At 42.4% G+C, this 19,770-nt stretch overlaps 1 protein-coding gene across 1 annotated transcript in view; it reads right to left on the bottom strand.

Moving 5' to 3' along the window:
• Window positions 1–597: 597 nt before the first annotated feature.
• Window positions 598–19,770, bottom strand: part of SLC9A9 (solute carrier family 9 member A9) — a 564,963-nt gene continuing 545,790 nt past the window's right edge. The window contains exons 15-16 of the mRNA XM_049785894.1: window positions 3,647–3,752; window positions 598–1,533 (exon numbers count right to left, since the gene is read on the bottom strand). Of these exons, the coding sequence (XP_049641851.1) occupies window positions 1,306–1,533; window positions 3,647–3,752 (334 nt within the window). The 3' untranslated portion in view covers window positions 598–1,305. The remainder of the gene's footprint in view (window positions 1,534–3,646; window positions 3,753–19,770) is intronic.

The following is a 19,770-nucleotide window of genomic DNA, read 5'->3' as shown; positions in this document are numbered from 1 at the left end:
TTTTTTGCAGGGAGCACTCTTACTCTCTTTCTTCATGCATAAGGAAAGAAATAACAAGGGCAGAGAGAGGCTGGTTCTCACCTGACCACCTTCTTCCCTTCCTCCTCCCAGTTTTGCATGCAATGATTATTATTTTTCCAGGAGTTGCTGAGTCCATTCTCCTTTCCTTAATTTTCTCTTCTCCACTGGTTGTGCCTCCAGCCCTAGAAATTTCTTCTTATGCTTTGCCTTTAGCCTCTTGCATTGCCAGAGGCCACTGGGTCCTTGCATGTTCCTTATAGGAACTTTCTGTTATTCCTGGAACATTGAGGGCAGGGCTAAGGACTGCCCCTAAACACAGAAAGAGGAATGCCAACAGAAAGCATCAACCAATACCATCAAGCTCAGATAATATTTTTTATTATGATTCATATTAGAAAGCATGCTCCACCAAGGTATCTGGTGGAATTGAAAACAACATAGCCCCTTGAATTCTATAGCTTTGAAAGGCAAACTTTGGGTGTGTGTATGGGGAGTTTAAGGGGCTCCCATTTCCATAAATCAAGGTAAGAGCCATAACATGCCTGTAAAACAAAGGCTGTAATCACCTCCCCTCACAGTCTCCCTAGAAGCAGGCCCATGCTAGTTGGGACCCCTGAGATTCCAGCCTGCTCTCCAAGGGCTTATGGTGACGTGGATTTTAAGAAATATTGAACTTGAGGTATCTTTACATCAGAGAAGATGCAGGTGCTTCAGCTGTGATCAAAACTCAAGAGTTGGGTCTCCCTCCTCTTCCTGCAATGCCAGAGTCACTGCAGGGAATGCTGGAATCCAAAAGAGGTGAAGGTATCTGTGGAACTGCCAGGAGACTGTCACTGAACCCTAAAAGAATACCAAAGCCAGTTGGACATAGAGGAGCCATTTTCAGTTTTAGCACTGCAGCAAGAAAGGGGTCCTGTGAACTGCAAACTCAGGGTTCACCTTGGCATAACAACCTCAGCAAGAAGCCTGGGCACTGAGAGCTCACTGATGGGGGCAGAGCCCTGAGTTGGAGGCACAGGACCTGAATGGAACAGAGGCCTCATCAGCCCAGCATCAGCTGAGCGCTGCCCCCTGTGTCCATCTCTACACTTCGCAGAGAATTAACAAAAATGGCTGCTGGCAAGATATCCAGCCCCTGGGAAGGCAGAGGGATGTGGTTCACCTTTGCAGGTGCCCTATTGAGGTGGCTGGACATGTCAGGCATGATCTTTGAGGTTCTCATCCAGCTGCCTGGCAGCTGCCCCAGTCTTCATCCTCATGGATTTTGTCCCTGTACAATTCCTGTCATTTCAGTTGGGCTGGACCTGAAGTCTGCTCCAGCTTGAGATTGTAGCCCCCAAGGCCCAGGTCTCCCTCATAAATGTTTTCCTTGCTGGGCATCTGAGGCGATGTGCTCTGGTTCAGACCTAGCTCCCCAGTAGGGCTGCTGGGGGAGGTGGCTTGTTCCTGGAAATTCATGGCCAGTTCATCCTGGTGTACAATGCATTCCACATCATCCTCTTTGAGCTGTTCCTGGAAGAGAGGAGAGGAGGGAAGAGAGGAGAGAGAGGAGGGGATAAGGGAGAGAGGAGAGAGAGATGGGGAGAAGAGAGAGAAGGAGAAGGGGAGAAGATGGAGGGAGGAAGGGAGGGAAAGAGAGAGAAAGAGAGTTATCATTTATGTTTTCTTCCAAAGAGACTAGTGTAAGAACATGGGATTTTTGTTTGCCCTATTTTTTAATATTTATTTTTTAAATAATTTCATTATTTTAGCACCATGGTGATCAAAATGCTTATAGTTGAGTTTCAGTCATCAAATATACATCATCCTTTACCAGTGGAATTTTCCTGCCACCAATGTTTGCACTGTCTTGCCTTGCTGGAAGCTTCTGTGATAGTAGACATCACTGCCTCCATTTACTGGATCAGCTTTGAAGACTGACGCCACCACACAGTTCCCAGGGATCACTAGGCCACCAATGAGACTGGGGCTCCTTTGGCACTTTCTGGGGTCTCAGAATTCAGGACAAGGTGCAACGAATTCCCTTAATGGTGTTGAGAAGAGTGAAGCATGAGCTGAGTTGTGGGAGCAGATCATCTTGTGGGCTCTTCCACACTCTCCCCTGTCACAGGTATTGATTGCCTAAGGATCCTGACATATTGATATATTACCATATTTTTTTGATATATTACCATATTGACATTACAGTGGCCTCCGATTTTGTCAAGGTGGGCATGGCAGAGATGAAGTAGTTTTGTGTGATGGCCAGAAAGTCATGCACTGTGTATGACACAGTGGAGCAGACCCAGGAAAGGCACTGGGCAGATGAGGATGCTGGAGTGAAAATCAGCATTGACACAGAAGCTGAATCCAGCTGGTCTGAGACCCTCTGGATGCAGTGTTCTTGGCCCTAACATCCTCTCCAGGTTTTGGAAAATGCCTGCAGGGACTTCTGCTCAGAGAAGAGGTGTCCCATTCCCTAAAAGTGGATGTTGAAGGAGTTCTCCAACCCTAAGCTTCTTGTATACTTCTATTACACTGTGAGATAGTGCAGCATTTAGATGGTATTCGCAGGAGTTAGTTCTTTTGAGCTCCAAACCTTATCTTATTCTGCCATCATGGAGAGACCCTGGCACATTTACCCTGTAGGGTCTGTGATACTGTGTTTGAGAAGTGTATTTGTTACTGAGGGGTATCACAAACTTGAAAGGTCTAGAAGTGGGTCCAAGAGTGTTGGTTGCAACTAACCCCAGTTCAATCCCCAGCAATCTATATAATCCTTTCCAAAAACCATTAGGGGTGATCTCTGAAAAATAGAGCTAGAATTTAGCGAGGGAGAGCCTCCTGGTGTGATAAACAACAACAACAACAACAGCAACTCAAACATGTTTGTAATCATGGTGCTTAAATAACAATATTATTAAAATAAAAAAAAAGGGTTGCAAGTCACTTTGATGAACAAAAGTGGGTGTTATCACTCTTTTTTCCTTAGACAGTGGGAATATTAAGAACCTCTAGATTTTTCCTCCGACCAAGAAACACTGCACAATCTCTGTATAGTGAAACCTTGCTGGTCATCTCCTGTGAACCTGCACTGAAATCACATCACCAAAACCCTTACTCTCTGTCAGGAGCAGGGCCTGTGAAACTGCATTTCTAATGCTTTTCTAATAATGCTGAAGTTGCTGGTATGGAAACCTCACCATCCAAGACTGCTGTGCCCTAGAGCACCGGAAGGCACTTTTCTCTGTTTCCTAGTTGGGGATGAGAGATGGTCCATGAACCCCTACTGCTATGGCTTGCTGGCCATAATTCTAACTGCTTCTCAGCATTCACTTGATTTAATTTTTTAATTTCACTCCCTTGAGTGATAAAGCCCCAGTTTGAGCTTTCAAACTTCCAAATAGAGCAGTTTTCTGAGGACACATGGTTTCTTTTACATTTTCAAAATCCATTTTCTGGTTAAAAATATTGGTGGCCATAAAAACTTGCATTTTTCAAAGGAGCAGCAGAGAGCTGCAGCAAGAGAGAAAGGGGAGAGAAAATATTGCTCAGTGTGAATTCTAAAGATGCTACAGTCATTACCTTTGGATGCCTGGATTTATCAATATTCCTGAGCCTGTGCCCCACGGGGATAGTTACTCACCCCATAGGCCTGAGGACTGGTGAGCAGCCTGGAAATCGGCCCGCACCATTCCGGTAACGTGGTGGTCAGTGGTGGGCCTGAGTGTGTTAAAATTGGTTTCAGGTATCTGTGAGCCTGTTAAGGAAAACTTGCCAAGGAAGAAGAGTTAGACTATGGCTTCTCAACGCATCCAGCCAAAGATGGTGGTGGTTCCCCTCCACTTGCACAGCCAGCTATACCTGCAGGTTTGTGACTGAGAATTTTCTTTTCTCTCTCTCTCTCTCTCTCTCTCTCTCTCTCTTCTTTCTTTTTTTATTTTACTGGTCTGAAGCTTTTATTTAGTCAAATATGCCAATCCTGATTTGGAAGTAGTTTCCTTGCTATATTATTTTGTTTCTTTTTTTTTGTAGTTTTTAAAATTTTTTTAAATTGTAATCATAGTGGCTTACATATCTTTCACAGTAATATTTTAGGTACATATTAACATTGAATCCGGGGAATTCCCATCACCGAATTGTCTTCCCTCCACACCCATTCCCATCCTGCCTCCCATATCCCCCACCCTGGGGGCTGCTAGAATGAATGGTCCCCTCTGTGTTTAGCTTACTACTTAGTGATCATACAACTGTTTGGTCTTGGTACCTCCATTATTTCCTCCTCTATTTGGGAGGCAGGACTAGATAGTTCAAGTTATGTGTTGTTTTTTTATTTTATTTTTATTGTGGCCAAAGTGAATTACAAATCTTTCACAGTCATATTTAAGATATAGAGTGATAATGAATAAGGGAATTCTCACCACCAGTGTTGTCCTCACTCCACTTCTTTTTGTAGCATGCATCCCACTTCTTGGTAGCCTTTGACCATGAAGAAATGGCCACTGGCCTAGCCAACCTCAGATAAAGGGAGTCAACCTGCCTGCACTCAGCATGTCATCAACCTATGAATAAGTTCTTAGGAATTATCTTAAATCGAAATATAACAGAATGTTTTACAGCACCACCCCCTTAAACCACCTGTAATTTTCACAGTGAGATGAGGTTTCTTTTTCTTTTTATCTATCTATCTATCTATCTATCTATCTATCTATCTATCTATCTATCTATCTATCTATCTATATCTTTCTTTCTTTTTCTTTCTTTCTTTCTTCTTTCTTTCTTTCTTTCTTTCTTTCTTTCTTTCTTTCTTTCTTTCTTTCTTTCTTTCTTTCTTTCTTTCTTTCTTTCTTTCTTTCTTTCTTTCTTTCTTTCTTTCTTTCTTTCTTTCTTTCTTTCTTTCTTTCTTTCTTTCTTTCTTTCTTCCTTCCTTCCTTCCTTCCTTCCTTCCTTCCTTCCTTCCTTCCTTCCTTCCTTCCTCCTTCCTTCCATCCTTCTTCCTTCCTCCTTCCTTCCTTCCTTCCTTCCTTCCTTCCTTCCTTCCTTCCTTCCTTCCTTCCTTCCTTCCTTCCTTCCTTCCTTCCTTCCTTCCTTCCTTCCTTCCTTCCTTCCTTCCTTCCTTCCTTCCTTCCTTCCTTCCTTTATTCCTTTCTTCCTTTCTTTACATAAAGTTGGATTATTTTAGAGCAGGATAGCCAACCTAGATTGTTTTCTAAAATGCTTTATTTTCTCTCTTCCAGGCAGTCGTGTTTTGCTTTAAACACTCAGGCATCACTAGTCAAAATTAAGTAAATAAGTGGGTGCCAGGTTTATTCTCTAATTAGCATCTGCCTTTCTCAACTCTTCATCTCAGAGTGCTTTAACCATTGCAAAGAAAAACTGCTCATTTAAAGCCCAGATGCTTGATATGCTTGCCTCCAATTCACCAATCACGGGGTCCCCAGAGTCAGCCACTTTCATCTTTTTATAAAACACATTTTATTTTTGCTCAAAGAAAAGTAAGGGCATTATTTCAATATTATTTCCTCTGCAGAATATTTCACCTCATCAATTTCTCAAAAAGCTGTAATAAACAGGGAGAGGGAGAAAGATGAAAAACAGTTAACACTTGCTGGCTTATGGGGACCAGCAGTCTCCCACAAATCATCAAAATGGAGATGGTGGGAGGAGGCTCATCCAGGGCCCTGCCTCTGCTGGACAGCGCATGTCTGTCACTCCAATGATGCCCTTAGTTGTGGGGACAGAGATAGGTTGTAGCTTCCTGGGGACCAAAAGTCTGACTGCTTCTAGTTTTGAACTAGACACTGCCAAAGTTGTGCTGAAGCTGCATTGCCATGCACATATCTTCTATGTGTGATGAGGTGAGAACTGAAAAGTGGCTTCATAGGGTCTATGAATGTCAGGGTTGGGCTCTTTGAGTAGCTGAGCAGTCCTCTGCTGTGGGTAACCACAGGCTCTGTTTTACAGCATTGAGGTTGTCTCTAATCCTTAGCTGTGGTCAAGAATGCAAAAATAAATGTGGGGGTACAGCTGTCTCTTTATACAAGTGCTTTTGAATTCTTTAGCGGAGTCTCCAGAAAGGGAGTATTAGAGTTATGGAATATCTACTTTGAAGCCTGGTTGGCTTGAGAAGGTCTTAAGTTTAGAGAATTCAGTCAGGATGAGAAAGAACATATAGTTTTACTTTCATATATCACATAAAGAGGCAAATGAATGAACTAACAAATCAAAAATAAACTGAGAGCGTAAGGTAAATGAACAACTTTAAGTAGGAAAAGAAGGGAGGTTAATTGTAGGGTGCAGGGTGGGATTTGAACTGTGTAGTACATGTAAATGTTAATTTACACAGACACACACCTGAAGCTTCTATTATTCTGTACAGTGATGTTACTTCAATGGTCAAGGCCTGAGATGTTCAGAAAGGTCAAGTCAAAGACGCATCTCTTGGACACAGAGGGACAGGAAAAGGGTGGAGAAGTGTGCATTTCACACTTTCCTTCTTTCATTCTTTTCTACATGTATGTGGTTTTGGTTTTGAAGTGTCACTCAGTAAGGGCCAGAAAAGCAGCTGTTCAGAGATGGGAACAAGTACAGTTCTACTGTATTTGTGGATAGAGAGGTAGCCTGAATTTGAGTTGGGGTTTCTTTAGGAGCAGGACTGTCCCCATCAGTCACCTGAACACAATGCTTGGTCTACCCTATCTGGATGCTAAATTGGTGGTGAGATCGAAATTGAGAACACTATGGGCCTGAAACTATTGCAAAAACTGAGTAAATCACGAAGCCTAAACAAAATAAAGAAAAGAAAAGATAAGAAAAGAAAAAAGATTAAAAATCAGGCCCTGAAGAGAACATGACTTGCTGATGAAACCCAATCAGAGCTGGGCCCAATGTCACAGATATTCTCATCTTCCTGGGGTTTTTCCTATGAGAGAGTGACTCCTGTAGTAATACAGTTCCCGGGTCTTATGTAATTGATGATTGATTAAGGATTCGGTGATCTTTTGTGCCTTCCTTACTGAGAAACATCTGAAAAGTGACTGGTTCTCCAGGATTACTGGAATTGTTTAAAAAACGTATATAACCTCTTTTGATCTTAAAAAAAACCTCAATAATCCAATTGCTGATTTTGCAAAAGGGGTTCTTTTTCTCATCAGGTTCAAGTTTGGAGAGTGAGAGTCCTCACTGGGCATTTGGGGGATGGCTAGTTTTGCTTCTCTAATAAGCCAGGAATGCTTTGAGATAAAAGGTTAAACTCTGGAGGATAAAAGCACAGTGAGTTTTCTCATCTTTCCAGAGAAATCATTTGGGAATAGCAGTTTGTTTCAAGACATGAAAATAAAGCTAGAATGCTACTCAGAACCGAGCATGCATGAAAGAGGCAAGACAAGGAACAGATATGCCTTTTCTCCTTTGGCCTAAACTATCTGGAGCTAAATTGAGTGCTCAGAAAATGGACATACCAATCTCAGAACATTGATTTCTGTCTGTCAATTTTGCTTAGTTGTTTTAAATCTGCATGGTTTGTCCATTGTAAGTGATCCAAACCAATGAGCTTTTGTTCAAGTTTCCTAGGTTAGGCATAGAATGGGGTGGAAGAGCTGTATCTAAATACCACAAGCCAAAGTCAGGCCCTGAAATAGACATATGCCATTTTCCCCCTATATGGACTGAATTCTTTTTTTCACCTCCTAATTTACAGGTTGCCCAAAATTCAAGATGAGGGTGGATGATTATGAGAAATAACTGGAGTTACGCACCGGAACACACACTTTAGTAAAACACAAGCAGCGTCACTGTCTTGCTCTACATATAGGCAGAGGAGCTGGGCACATATTGTCAGATGGTAGTCTCCATACCTGTAAGAGGGATCTTACTAGAATTGTCCATGCCAATCACCTGTGCTCAGAATACAACTGCCAGAACTATGAGTTCAGGTGTGTCTATTATCTAATCCTCCAGTTCATATCATACCAGCCTGAGTAACTAAAACCCACCCCTGATTATTTGTGGGACTCTTTCAATGTCTTTGATTTAGGAACCTGAAAAATCTGGGTTCTCTGTGGCTTTCTCTATACCTGCCTTGCCACAAAGACCACATCAGACCTAGGTCAAAAATTAAGTTTGATAATAGAATCAAGAGACCCAAACTACAACAAGCTATACACAAAAAGGACCTGTTATGCTGGCAGTCTAGCAGGCTAAGGGTAAAAGTAAGGGAAGCTTGCTGGGAACAGGCACAGGGGAGGTCAACACTGGTGGTCAAAATTACCCTAATTCACTGTCACTATGTACCTTAAATATAACTATAATAGACTTGTAATTCACATTGGTCTCAATAAAAAAAATTATGTCTGGGTCTTTTTCTTGGGATGCTGACTCAACAGGCAAAGGCCAAGATATTTTCACAAACACCAGGTGACTGTTTTAGGATCAAGTCAGTGTAGAACAGGGTGATATTTTCGAATATCATTATCAATGTGAAATTCCAATCTTAAATGGGACAACCAAGATTATATGTTCTCCTCTTACAAGGCCCTATTTCGTGCAGGAGGATAGGTATCAGGCAAGGTCATCTGGCCCAGAACCCAGAACTTTCCATTGTCTCTGGTTCTTGCTTCTACTTTGTGCTCTGCTTTACAATGAGCATTCACAATGCTCTGTGTTCCTTTGCTTCTTAGCTGCCAAACTGGATAGCTCTGGTAGCCATACTGGTTCCATAGCTATGGGGAGGGATCTGCCTGCAAGTTCATAGCTCCCAGTCTTTTTTTTTTTTTTTTTTGGCCACACCCAGCGATGTTCAGCGGTTACTCCTGGCTGTCTGCTCAGAAATAGCTCCTGGCAGGCACGGGAGACCATATGGGACACCGGGATTCGAACCAACCACCTTTGGTCCTGGATCGGCTGCTTGCAAGGCAAACGCCGCTGTGCTATCTCTCCGGGCCCATAGCTCCCAGTCTTAAGTCATGGCCTCCACATCTGTCTCCATCTTCATTCACCTTATTCCTCGAGGGCTGGATTGATTGTTATTGAATAAATTCCTTTTATTACTGTGAAACAAAACAGGGATTCAACACACCACACACGTCTAAGATAGACACCTGACCATGAAACAACTTGGCCCTCACTATGGCAGTTCCTTACTCTCAAAATTACCCTCTCTCCTGCAAGACATTTCCATACTAACTACTTACTGCAATGTATATGGCCACTTTTATCATTTAACATGTTACTGAGCATATTATATTTTGGTCTTGCTGTGATTGTCATAAAGAATATGTTAGCAAATACTTATGATCTTATAGATGCCTTCCTCTCCTTTAATCCTTTTCTTCCCTATTTTCCTGCTGAAGAACCAGGGCCATTTGACCTGGGCTGGTTTCCACTGTCTGAAATTTGCTGATTGCAAACTTGTGTGCAGTGCCATGTAGTTATTTTGTTCGTGCTGTTCTTGCCACTTGCCAGCTGGACCTAGGGGCTGGATCAAATTCAGGTCCTATTCTCTGCCTCTGGCAAAGCTACTGAAGGCATATCATCCTGCTTGCTTTGTGTGAGTTTAGCAGCCACTGATGTATAAGATCCATTTGTTCACTGGGGCTGAAAATGGTGAAATTTTAATTTTATCTTTTTGGTTATTTTATGAGGTAGAAAAAATAACTTCAGGGGGAGCAGTGCACCCCACAAGTGCTCAGGGGCCAGAGTCTACTCTTGGAATCTGGGCAGTTTAGGCTTTATGGTTGGACCCAGTGCTACTAGGGGTCATCTGGGCTTTACATAGTAGTATTGGTTGGGGCGGCATGTGAGGTCAAGGATCAAATGTAGGGCCTTGTGCATGCAAGGCATGTGCTCTCATCCTCTGAGCTATCTCAAGAGGATTAATTATTATAAGATGACACCGTGCATAGATTCCATTAGGCTAGTCAGTGGAACAGTCAATACAAGGAAGATAGAATAACTGTTTGATTTAGTTCATCTATTAACCGGTTTTCAAGATGACAATTTCTCATCAATCTCAGACATTGATCAATTCTTTCAGTATTACTACAAATTAATGGATTTAAATGCATCTGATTGCAGTGATATCGCTGCAGCCGAAACAGACCTACATTTGGTCAGTAGGAGTCATGTCCCAATATGGTGCCACATCTTTTACGATTTTCCTGGCACCTGTCTGACACATTTCTTTGGGTCTGGGTCTGTTTCACACTTGCAAAGCAATAATTTCTTCAAAATTTTTCTTCTTCTTCTTCTTCTTCTTCTTCTTCTTCTTCTTCTTCTTCTTCTTCTTCTTCTTCTTCTTCTTCTTCTTCTTCTTCTTTTTCTTCTTCTTTTTTGGTAAGAAATTGTTATTTAATACAGCACAGTCTGGGCACCAAGCCTTGTGGTACAAAGTGGGTGTTAGTAGAAGTTTAACAAAAAACTTTATTTCTTTTTTTGGTCACACTGGCAGTGCTTAGAGATTACTCCTGGCCCTGTGCTCAGAAATCACTCCTGGAAGTCTTGGGGACTATTGGGATGCTGGAGATCGAACCCGGGTTGGCCATGTACAAGGAAAACACACTATCTGCTGTGCTATTGCTCTGGCCACATAAAGGACTTTCTTGCTTAACAAAATTCTGGGCTCATAGCCTTTCCCAGTTTCCCTGGTATCAATACTCTTACTGTAGCTAGTTTCACAACACTGGAAGGAGGTCACTGACATAGGCTTGGAAGCTCTGCTCTCACCCCATCATTAGCCAAGTATTACATGAATTTGGATGTGTGCTTCTAACACAAGTTCAAGAGCTTCATTTTTTTAATGACATACATAGGACAGAGAAAATCGAAACATCCCACAATTACTCATATTTATCTTGTACAAGATTAAGAATAAAGGTAGCATTATCACCATAATAATTACAGAGTATTTCACTTTTTTCTACATACTGTCTCTAACCTAACCTAACATTTGAAAATGAAACCTCCATGTAAATGAAAAGTTTTTCTATCTATACAGCCAGGGCTGAGTCCTGACTTAGGTAGGACCTCCTCTTCCTTCTCATTAGTTTTACTTCTCTAGGTAACTTAATGGTCTTTAGGAGACTGAGTTCAGGCTCTGTGTCTAGCTCCCTTCTCTGCATTGTCCTCTTCTATATTAAATGATTTCAAAGTTATTTTTAATTATAGTTCATGGTGTTTTTGTTTATGTCCAGCATAGTTTTCTTCTTTTTCTCTCTCATCCTTCCTTTATTTCCTCTTCCCTTTTTAGACACTGTTGTTTGCAATATTATTACTGATATGTATCATACCTATACATTTATCTCCTTTCAGCACCCATTTCTTTTTTTTTTTCTTTTTTTTGGTTTTTGGGCCACACCCGGTAACGCTCAGGGGTTACTCCTGGCTATGCGCTCAGAAGTTGCTCCTGGCTTGGGGGACCATATGGGACACCGGGGGATCGAACCTCGGTCCGTCCAAGGCTAGCGCAGGCAAGGCAGGCGCACCTTACCTTTAGCGCCACCGCCCGGCCCCTCAGCACCCATTTCTTGTCCAGAGTGACCAGTTCCAATTATCATCGTCAAAGTGGTCCCTTCTCTGCTCTAACTACACCCCCTCACTATCTGCGGTGAGCTTTCTACCCTGCACTGGTTCTCCTGGCCCTTGTCTCTATTTTCTCTGGATATTATTTTTGTATTTTTTTTTTTTTTGATATCTGAAACGTGATTCTTAACTGGCACAGAACTTAATTTCTGAGAAAGTGCTTGTGTTCTTGTTATCTGCAGCTAAGTGAACATGGCAGTACACTTAGTACACCATGCATGCCTCCTTCCTCCCAACCTTTCCCTCAGGTCAGAGCAATTACAAATTCAGGAGGTTGTCAGATGAAAGCCTTGATGAAGTGGTGTGCACTCTATCCTAATTGTATGGGGAGTCAGTTTGATAGAAGCTATATCTATCAGATGGCCACATCGTTCCACCGGGCAGCTCTATTCCCAGAGACAAACCAGGGACAGAGAGCAGTGGGGTTCACAGGGAAGGTTTCACAGTGGGCTACCAAAGCAACTAAATTAAGTAGGACAAGCACAAATACAGATCAACCAAAAGGAAAGACTAGAATCAAAAGGAGGAGGAAGCCTGAGATGAGACTTCATCTGAGCTGCAGCATTATTCTGGAAATGGAAGAAATCCAGGTGTGGCCATCTGACCACTGGCTTGTTAAAATGAATATTTCCTGACCCCCTTCGGTAAAGGCGAATGACCTATATACCCCTCCTCCCATCAATAAACCGGCTCTGTCTTGTCCAAGTGGTATTGAAGGGCATTTGGTCACTCACTGGCAGGCCTCCGGATGGATGTGGAGATGTCACATCTGGTGATGATAATAATAGCAATGTCCGCCGTGATTGTGCTTTGTCTACTACAGCTTTTCCTCTTCCTACTGTGTCACTAAAACTTTGCCCTTGGATTCAGAACAGGACTAGCCACTGCCCACCAACTGCCATGGACAACTGCCCCTGCCCCCACACAAAATGGAAAGTTCTATTTGATTCCAGCTGGAAATGTTGTGTGAGTCAGTGGCCTTTGGTGGCCAGGCAGAACTGGGTGTATCCAGACCTAGATTCAGATCTGGCCAGGGGTCACCCTAACAAGGGGCTACCCTGACCTCATTTTGGAGACCTGGGTTCTCACATGGAATAGCTCCAAGTGTGCACTCTAGCTTGGGTGCAAATGCTCATTACATTTCTTTCCCCACATGCACTGAATGAGGGCAGGGACTTTGCTGAACATTCTGGGAGGAGCTGTCCCTGCTCTGGTGTTTGGAGGCATCTGCCCCAGCTCTGCAACTTCTCTTTGGCTTGATCCCTGCTGCTCCTCAGCTCAGGATGTGACCCCCACCTCTATCTCCTTCTTCCTATGCTGTCCCTCTCATCTGTCTTCACCCAGAGTCTTACAGGAGACTGGGCCATGATGCCACAACACCCCATCAGAATCACACTCGCAAGGAAACTATTTCCAAATCAAGGTATGGGGTGAGGACTTTCACTAGCCCTCTCTGATAGCCCCTATCTTTCCCAGAAGTCTTCTGCTTCTTTCTTTGTGATTGTTAAAAACCAGGCCATGTTTGATTGGCTCTGCACCTCGGGTCTATGAGTGTGCAAGTTCCCTGAGCTCTCATGAGCCTCATTTTCGTCGCCCATAAAATGCAAATTGCTTACAGTCCTGACCTCATAAGGGAGAGGATTAAATGAGATAAAAATAGATATGGAGTTTAGCATCCTTCCTGGTACATAATAAGCACTCAATAAATGTTAGTTAACAGTATCATTATTTTTCACTCAGTCCCTGGAGGAGCCCTAAGTATTAGGAATGTATTTCAAACATCCCAAGTCAATTTACTCAGAAACATTCAGCACAGGCCCTGAGAGCACATTATGATCCTTCTATCAGTGTAGACACAGCGGTTGATGCCCAGAAAGATGCTGCCACAGAACCTTCCCTCTGGGCCTTCAGCTGGGCACCCCAGGGTGGGGTCCAAGCTGGCCCTACTATGGTTAAATGGACCGCATTTCCATCACTTAGAACACTATGTCCCAACACAAACATGCAGGGATAAGGTACTTCTTCAGAAGGCAGATGTGGTGCTATGGGGTGTTGGAATAATGCTTTATTATACTTAGGTTGGTTTCTTCCCTTCTGAAGTGTACCCAGGGTCATGGCTGACCTTCTGTCTTCATCTCCTCCTTTTTCTGATCATTTACTAAGTTTCTTAGCACACAGTTCTCTGTGACTTATACACACATGCTTGTATACACATACATATGTACACAACACACATGTACATGCATATTTACATCGCTAAGGCTCTGAGTTGAGGATCACCTCTGGGATATAAGGCTATCTGGTGACAGAACAAATCCTGCTGAGGAGACACTTAGATTCTATTTCCTGTGACTGAAGATGCTTTTAGAAGGTCACTGGTCACAGATAACCCCATTGTCCATTCCAGGTATCTATGTTTTCCAGGCACAAAACTCTGAACATTTTAAAAAAAATTAAAAATAAGCCCTATTTGAAGGACATTCTACAAGTTTTGCTCAGTGGCTCGAACACACTCTACTGTATCTGCTCAATCACAACCTAAAATACTACTGTAATGTACATGGACTCATTTCTATACTTCTCTCTTCTCCCCTTTTCTCTCTTCTCCAATTCCTACCCTATTCTTTTTGGTCCCATCCTCTCCTCTTCTCTCTTATTCCTATTCTATTCTATCCCATCCCAATCAGCCTCTCTTTTTCCTATTCCATTTCATCTGTCTCCTATTAAGCTTGTACTGGATATTTCATGGCGGACAATCTTCCAACCAACTCTCTTTCAGGATGATGTTGGGTCACCAATAGACAATCCTGCAACCAACTCTCCCTCAGGTTTGATGGTGAAATTCAAATCAAAAGTGCTCTGACTTTCATGAATTGCTCATGTGAAGGAACGTTTTCCTCAGCGGTTCACCCTCATTCTCAGGTACATTCTCAGATACAACCGTTCACAGGCCACTGTGAACTGGGAATACTTGTTCCCTGAGAAGAGTCTATCATAATTCCCAGCACTAAAGAACTTATTTCTATTCCAATTTTTCTTAAACATAATATCTGGTCTTGATTTATTAAAATGGTAACTGAATGTCTTAAAAGAGTTATCATCATTTATGAAGAGACCCTTATAACTTGCAGATCTTTTTCCAAGTTGGTAAATCTTGTAATTCTGGTGCTAACCTTATGAACCAATCTTGTATTTTCAGCCAGTGGGTGTTTTTTTTAACTTTGGTGTGTGTTGGACATTGCTCTTCCATTTGGGTAGAATTGTGCATGGAGCACCAGAGAGAAGAACCAAGAAAGAGGGAAGCTGTGATTTTAAAAACTAGAGAAGGACAATCTGCCAGCCCAGAATGGGAGACAGAAGTTAATCTCTGTAGGTTGACTGGAACAGTGATTGGTATCAGAAATTTGGAATTCTCATGCTGTTGCCAGGGCTTAGAAGGACACTGATACACATACAGGAATCAGTGCTTAATCTCAGATATCCTTCAGAAATCAGTACTTAACCTCACAGATCTGAGTGAGATGGTGAATAGGCTGGAGTAGGAATCGATCTCTCACCTATCAGAACAACTGAACCGACTCTCTAACTTCCTTGCGCTCATCTGTGTGGTCCTTCAATCATCCATGTGCAGAGCTACAACATGGTACTATCCACAGAGCACTATCTCATCCAATTCTTATCTAGAACTTGGATGAACTATTTGAAACTCCAGCAGATATATAGGGGCCATGAGATAAACCTAAGGACAGAAACTCTTCTAAGGCTGATTGAGGAGAAAGATAGGATCAAGAGATTACTAATGGATCATGGAACTCTATAACCAACTATATCATGCTTAATGCTGGCTGTATTTTATAGGAAATAAAAATCTGATTTTGATTAAGCAGCTAACATTTGGATTTCTTTGATTCTATGCATTCAAACATAATCCAAATGGATTCACAGATTAACCCACATGATACCTTTTCTTTGTCTATACCTCTTAATACTAAGTAGGAAATTTCTTCACTGGGGCTGCTATAGACCTTCACACAGTTCTATCTGATTACACTGATCAAAGTCTAGCAGATTATTTGCCTACATTTCATCTCTCCTTTGGATTGTGACTTCCCTGGAGGAGGGTTAGAGTCTCAAACCTTGCTTACAATTTTAAAAACTGTGAAGTTCACACCAGACTTGAAGCTCAGGGCCATTCCTGGTGGTGCTCAAGGGACTCTGGGATGCCAATGATTAAACTTGGGGCTCTGTCAGGTAAATCCTGTGTTCCAGCCCGGTATCTATGCCACTGGCTGCTCGCAGTCCTTCTGTATCTGCAGTGCTTGGTGCTTGCTCGCCAAATAGGAATCCTCTCAATGTTTGTTGAGTGGAATTGAGACTTGAGAAAAACTTAGAGCTTTCTGTTAACATGAAAATTCTTTTGAGAAGGGTATTATCTGAAATCTGAGTTGCTTTGGGATTTAGTGGGCAAGAAATCAAACGGAGGAAATGACACTGGACTGGGGGCACTGAGGACAGGAGTGTGAGAGACGAATAGGGTGGACAGGCCCCAGAAGGAAAGCACAGAAATCGAGCCATGGGTTTCAGCCCTCTAGGGTCTCTTAGGGAAACTTCTGCTGCCCATTATATTTTTCTTATATACAAAGCTCCACCCGAGAGGAAAGAGGGAGGAGGCAGCTGCACTGAGCAGGCCGTCTCCTGAGACAGAGTATCACAGATAACTGGCTCCATGGACACCTGCAGCTCCCTGCGTGTGCCCCAGCCATGTACCCATGCTCAAACCACTTTGGAAAAACCTGTCTCTTTGGGGTTGCAAGATGAAATGAATGCACTTTGGGATAAATATGCTTTTGGGACTTTAGATCAAAGTCTTCATGGTTATGGGGTCTAGACACCTATCAAAGGGAGTTTCCAACTTTCCTCCCCACTGTAACTGAATAAAGAGTGAAAAAAGAGGGGCTTCCCACCTGAATCCACCCTACCAATACATCTGTTTGGGGGTAGAGTTTAGATGGTATACTCAGAAACTAGGGTGAAAAAAAATTCTGAAAGATGCAGTTCCTCTGAAGATCACTCACAAATGTGATTAGTGGATGAGAGCTGATAAAACCACTGGACAGTGAATTTATCCATGCCTCATGATTATTCTTTCGTGTAAAAAAATTATAAAGGCTGTTTTGGTGGGTTTGCTGTAATTGCTTGCGTACCCACTTTAATGAAGAATTCAGGGGCCATTTTCTCAGAAAGGCTCAGATATGGACCTCAGCCAAACCAGTAGCGGGAGCTGTCTCGCTGGCCACAGAAGAGGAAGAGAAAGCACCGAGTTGTAATACAATTTCACTCTCCTAAATCAAACCTTCCATTTGCCATGATTATTTACCATTGCTTTGTAATTGTGAGCAGACAGCAGAGTGAAGCTGGAAGTCTATTCATTCTTTAAAGTGACATAAAGTGGCACTTGAAGTCCCCAACGATAATTGTTCTTTTTCTCCTTGTTAATACCTAACCGCTGGAGTTCTGTGCAAGATTCATTGAATGCCAGCCCTAGAAATTTCTGTGGGATTCGGCTCCTGGCCTCTTTTTTGAAAGCCAATTTGAAATCGCCCTCAGGAATCAAGAAGGCTGAAATGATTGTGACCTTCAGTTAGAATTCCTCTCTAAATATTTTAGCACAATGAGCCATGCCCTCATTTACATACCTCTGTTATCGGGAGGCAGTAGCCAGGGGTAGTAGAAAGAAAAATTTCTCAGAAATAAGATGATTTGAAGACACTGCCAGCCCTATTTCTGTTTTAGGACCTGGAATGTGGTAAGAAACCAGTTCTTATGGGTGTCTTCTAACGTAACAGGACCCAGGGCTATAAGAAGCCTGTGGGATTTTCTACAATTGCTCTTCAATCAGCAACTATAAATGGAAGTATTTATTTATACAGCACCTGTCTAATCTGTGGAACTTTATGTTGACCAAAAAAGTGACTCCTTTCCCTAACAGAAGACTTCAGAAAACCCCCAGAGGCTGACGGATGGACTCAAATCAGGATGAGAAAAAAACTGTGTGTAACAACCAGACAATTCCCTGTGTGCTATTGCTTTCCATTCCTTCCCATACTCAAATCTCTTTTTATTTATTATTGTGGTTTAGTGAATAGGTTTATAATCGTGTTAACATTCATGGTTTTGGCATATATTTATGGCACCTCACCATCACCAAGGTGCTTAAGGCATCTCACCATTGTACTCATGTTCCTTCTCACCTGCCTCTTCCACCCCAATATCTCTCCCCATTTTGTACTGCAAGGAAAAGTGTTTGTCACTACTTGATGCTGTCTATTCTTTCTTTGTCTCTTTTTAGATCACAGATGGATGAGATCATCCAGTATTTGTTTTAGTTAACATGATCTCCTCCAGTTCCATCCATGAGGCAGAAAATTGCAAGATTTCATCTTTTCGGGTCCAGAGAGATAGCACAGCGGTGTTTGCCTTGCAAGCAGCCGACCCAGGACCAAAGGTGGTTGGTTCGAATCCCGGTGTCCCATATGGTCCCCCGTGCCTGCCAGGTGCTATTTCTGAGCAGACAGCCAGGAGTAACCCCTGAGCACCGCCGGGTGTGGCCCAAAAACCAAAAAAAAAAAAAAAATTTCATCTTTTCTTACAGTTACATGGGATTTCATCGTGTATATAGACTACAAATTCTTTATCCATCTGTCTGCTGTTGGACATTTGGGTTGTTTCCACATCCTGGCTATAGTATTCAACATGGCAATGAACACAGGTGTCTATGTGTCTTTTCAAGTGAATGCTTCTGTGTTTGGCAGGTTTGTGCTAAGAAGTTAAATTTCTGGGTCAGATAGAAATTCTATTCTTACTTTTTTGGGAAGATCTCCATTCTGTTATCTATAAATGCTGAAGCAGAAGACATTCCATCCAGCAACAAATGTGTATTCTTTCTTACCACATCACCACCGATACTGGTGCTGTCATTTTGATATAGGTTATTTGCACTGGAGTGAAATGACACCTCACTGTCAGTTTGATTTACATGTCTTTGATAATAAGTGATGAACATATTTTCATATGCTTACTGGTTTTCTCTATGTCCTCTTCAGGGAAATGTTTATTCATCCCTCTTTACCACTCCTCCACTCCCATTCCACTTCCCTAACTTCAAAAAGTCCATCACATTGTTGATTTTCAGACCTAGGCTTGAAGCAAAAGCAGCTGGTTTGGGCTCATATGAATATCTTCCTCAGATTTTTAGGATTTTTAAGGTGCCCAACATTGATTAAACATGAACTATATTTTATATTAAGTATAGTCTATACAAGGTACATATGTATTAGAGCAGGGGTCTCAAACTCAATTTACCTGGGGCCCACAGGAGGCAAAGTCTGGGTGAGGCAGGGCCGCATAAGGGATTTCGCTTACCGAATATTGGCAATAAAAAAATCGCATTAGTAAGAAAAGAAATCACATTAAACATCTGCATACCCCGAACGGAGCTGCTCGGGGTATGTGAATGTTTAATGCAATTTTTTTCTTACTAATGCTATTTTTATTGCGATTATTCGGTAAGCAAATAATCGCGAATACTGCGATCTTTGAAGGCCGGCCGCGGGCCACAAAATGTTGTACGGAGGTGCCTCGGGCAGCGAGTTTGAGACCCCTGTATTAGAGATATAAGAATATAAGGATATTCTATGTTAAGTACATTCCATGATTAATCTTTTATAATTTGGGAGCTGGCTTTATCATTGTCTCTGAATCCCACTTTTATGAATGAGGAAACAGAGAAAAATCACTACTAACTTGTGGCTACACTGTCCAGCAGTGGAAAACTTAGGTTGGGGTCTGGGAAACTGTATCCAACACAACCTCAGAAAGTCTTCAGTATTACTTTGAAGAAATACTCTTACTTTTTTTACATTGTCTGGGCCCCTTTGCACTGCCAATACCAGAGGCTGCAGCCTATTAAGTCTCTCTTGCCAAGGAAAGGAGCAGTGTATTTTCTGAGCTTGTGCTGGGTGCAGAATCCAACCCAGCATTCGGCATGCAGGAGCGCTGAGTGCAATTTCCTGGAGACAGCCCTGGGCAATGGCTGAGCTAGAATATTTTGTCCCAGTATTTGTGTCCTAGTTTCCTTGAGGAGAGAGACATGAAGCACAGGCAAACATGGCCTTCAGGAAGGAGAAAGAGAGA

This window comes from Suncus etruscus, chromosome 13 (genome assembly GCF_024139225.1).
Source record: "Suncus etruscus isolate mSunEtr1 chromosome 13, mSunEtr1.pri.cur, whole genome shotgun sequence".
Classification (NCBI taxonomy): domain Eukaryota; kingdom Metazoa; phylum Chordata; class Mammalia; order Eulipotyphla; family Soricidae; genus Suncus; species Suncus etruscus.
Note: the sequence above shows the minus strand (reverse complement) of the source record. Positions and strands in the feature narration are given on the sequence as shown.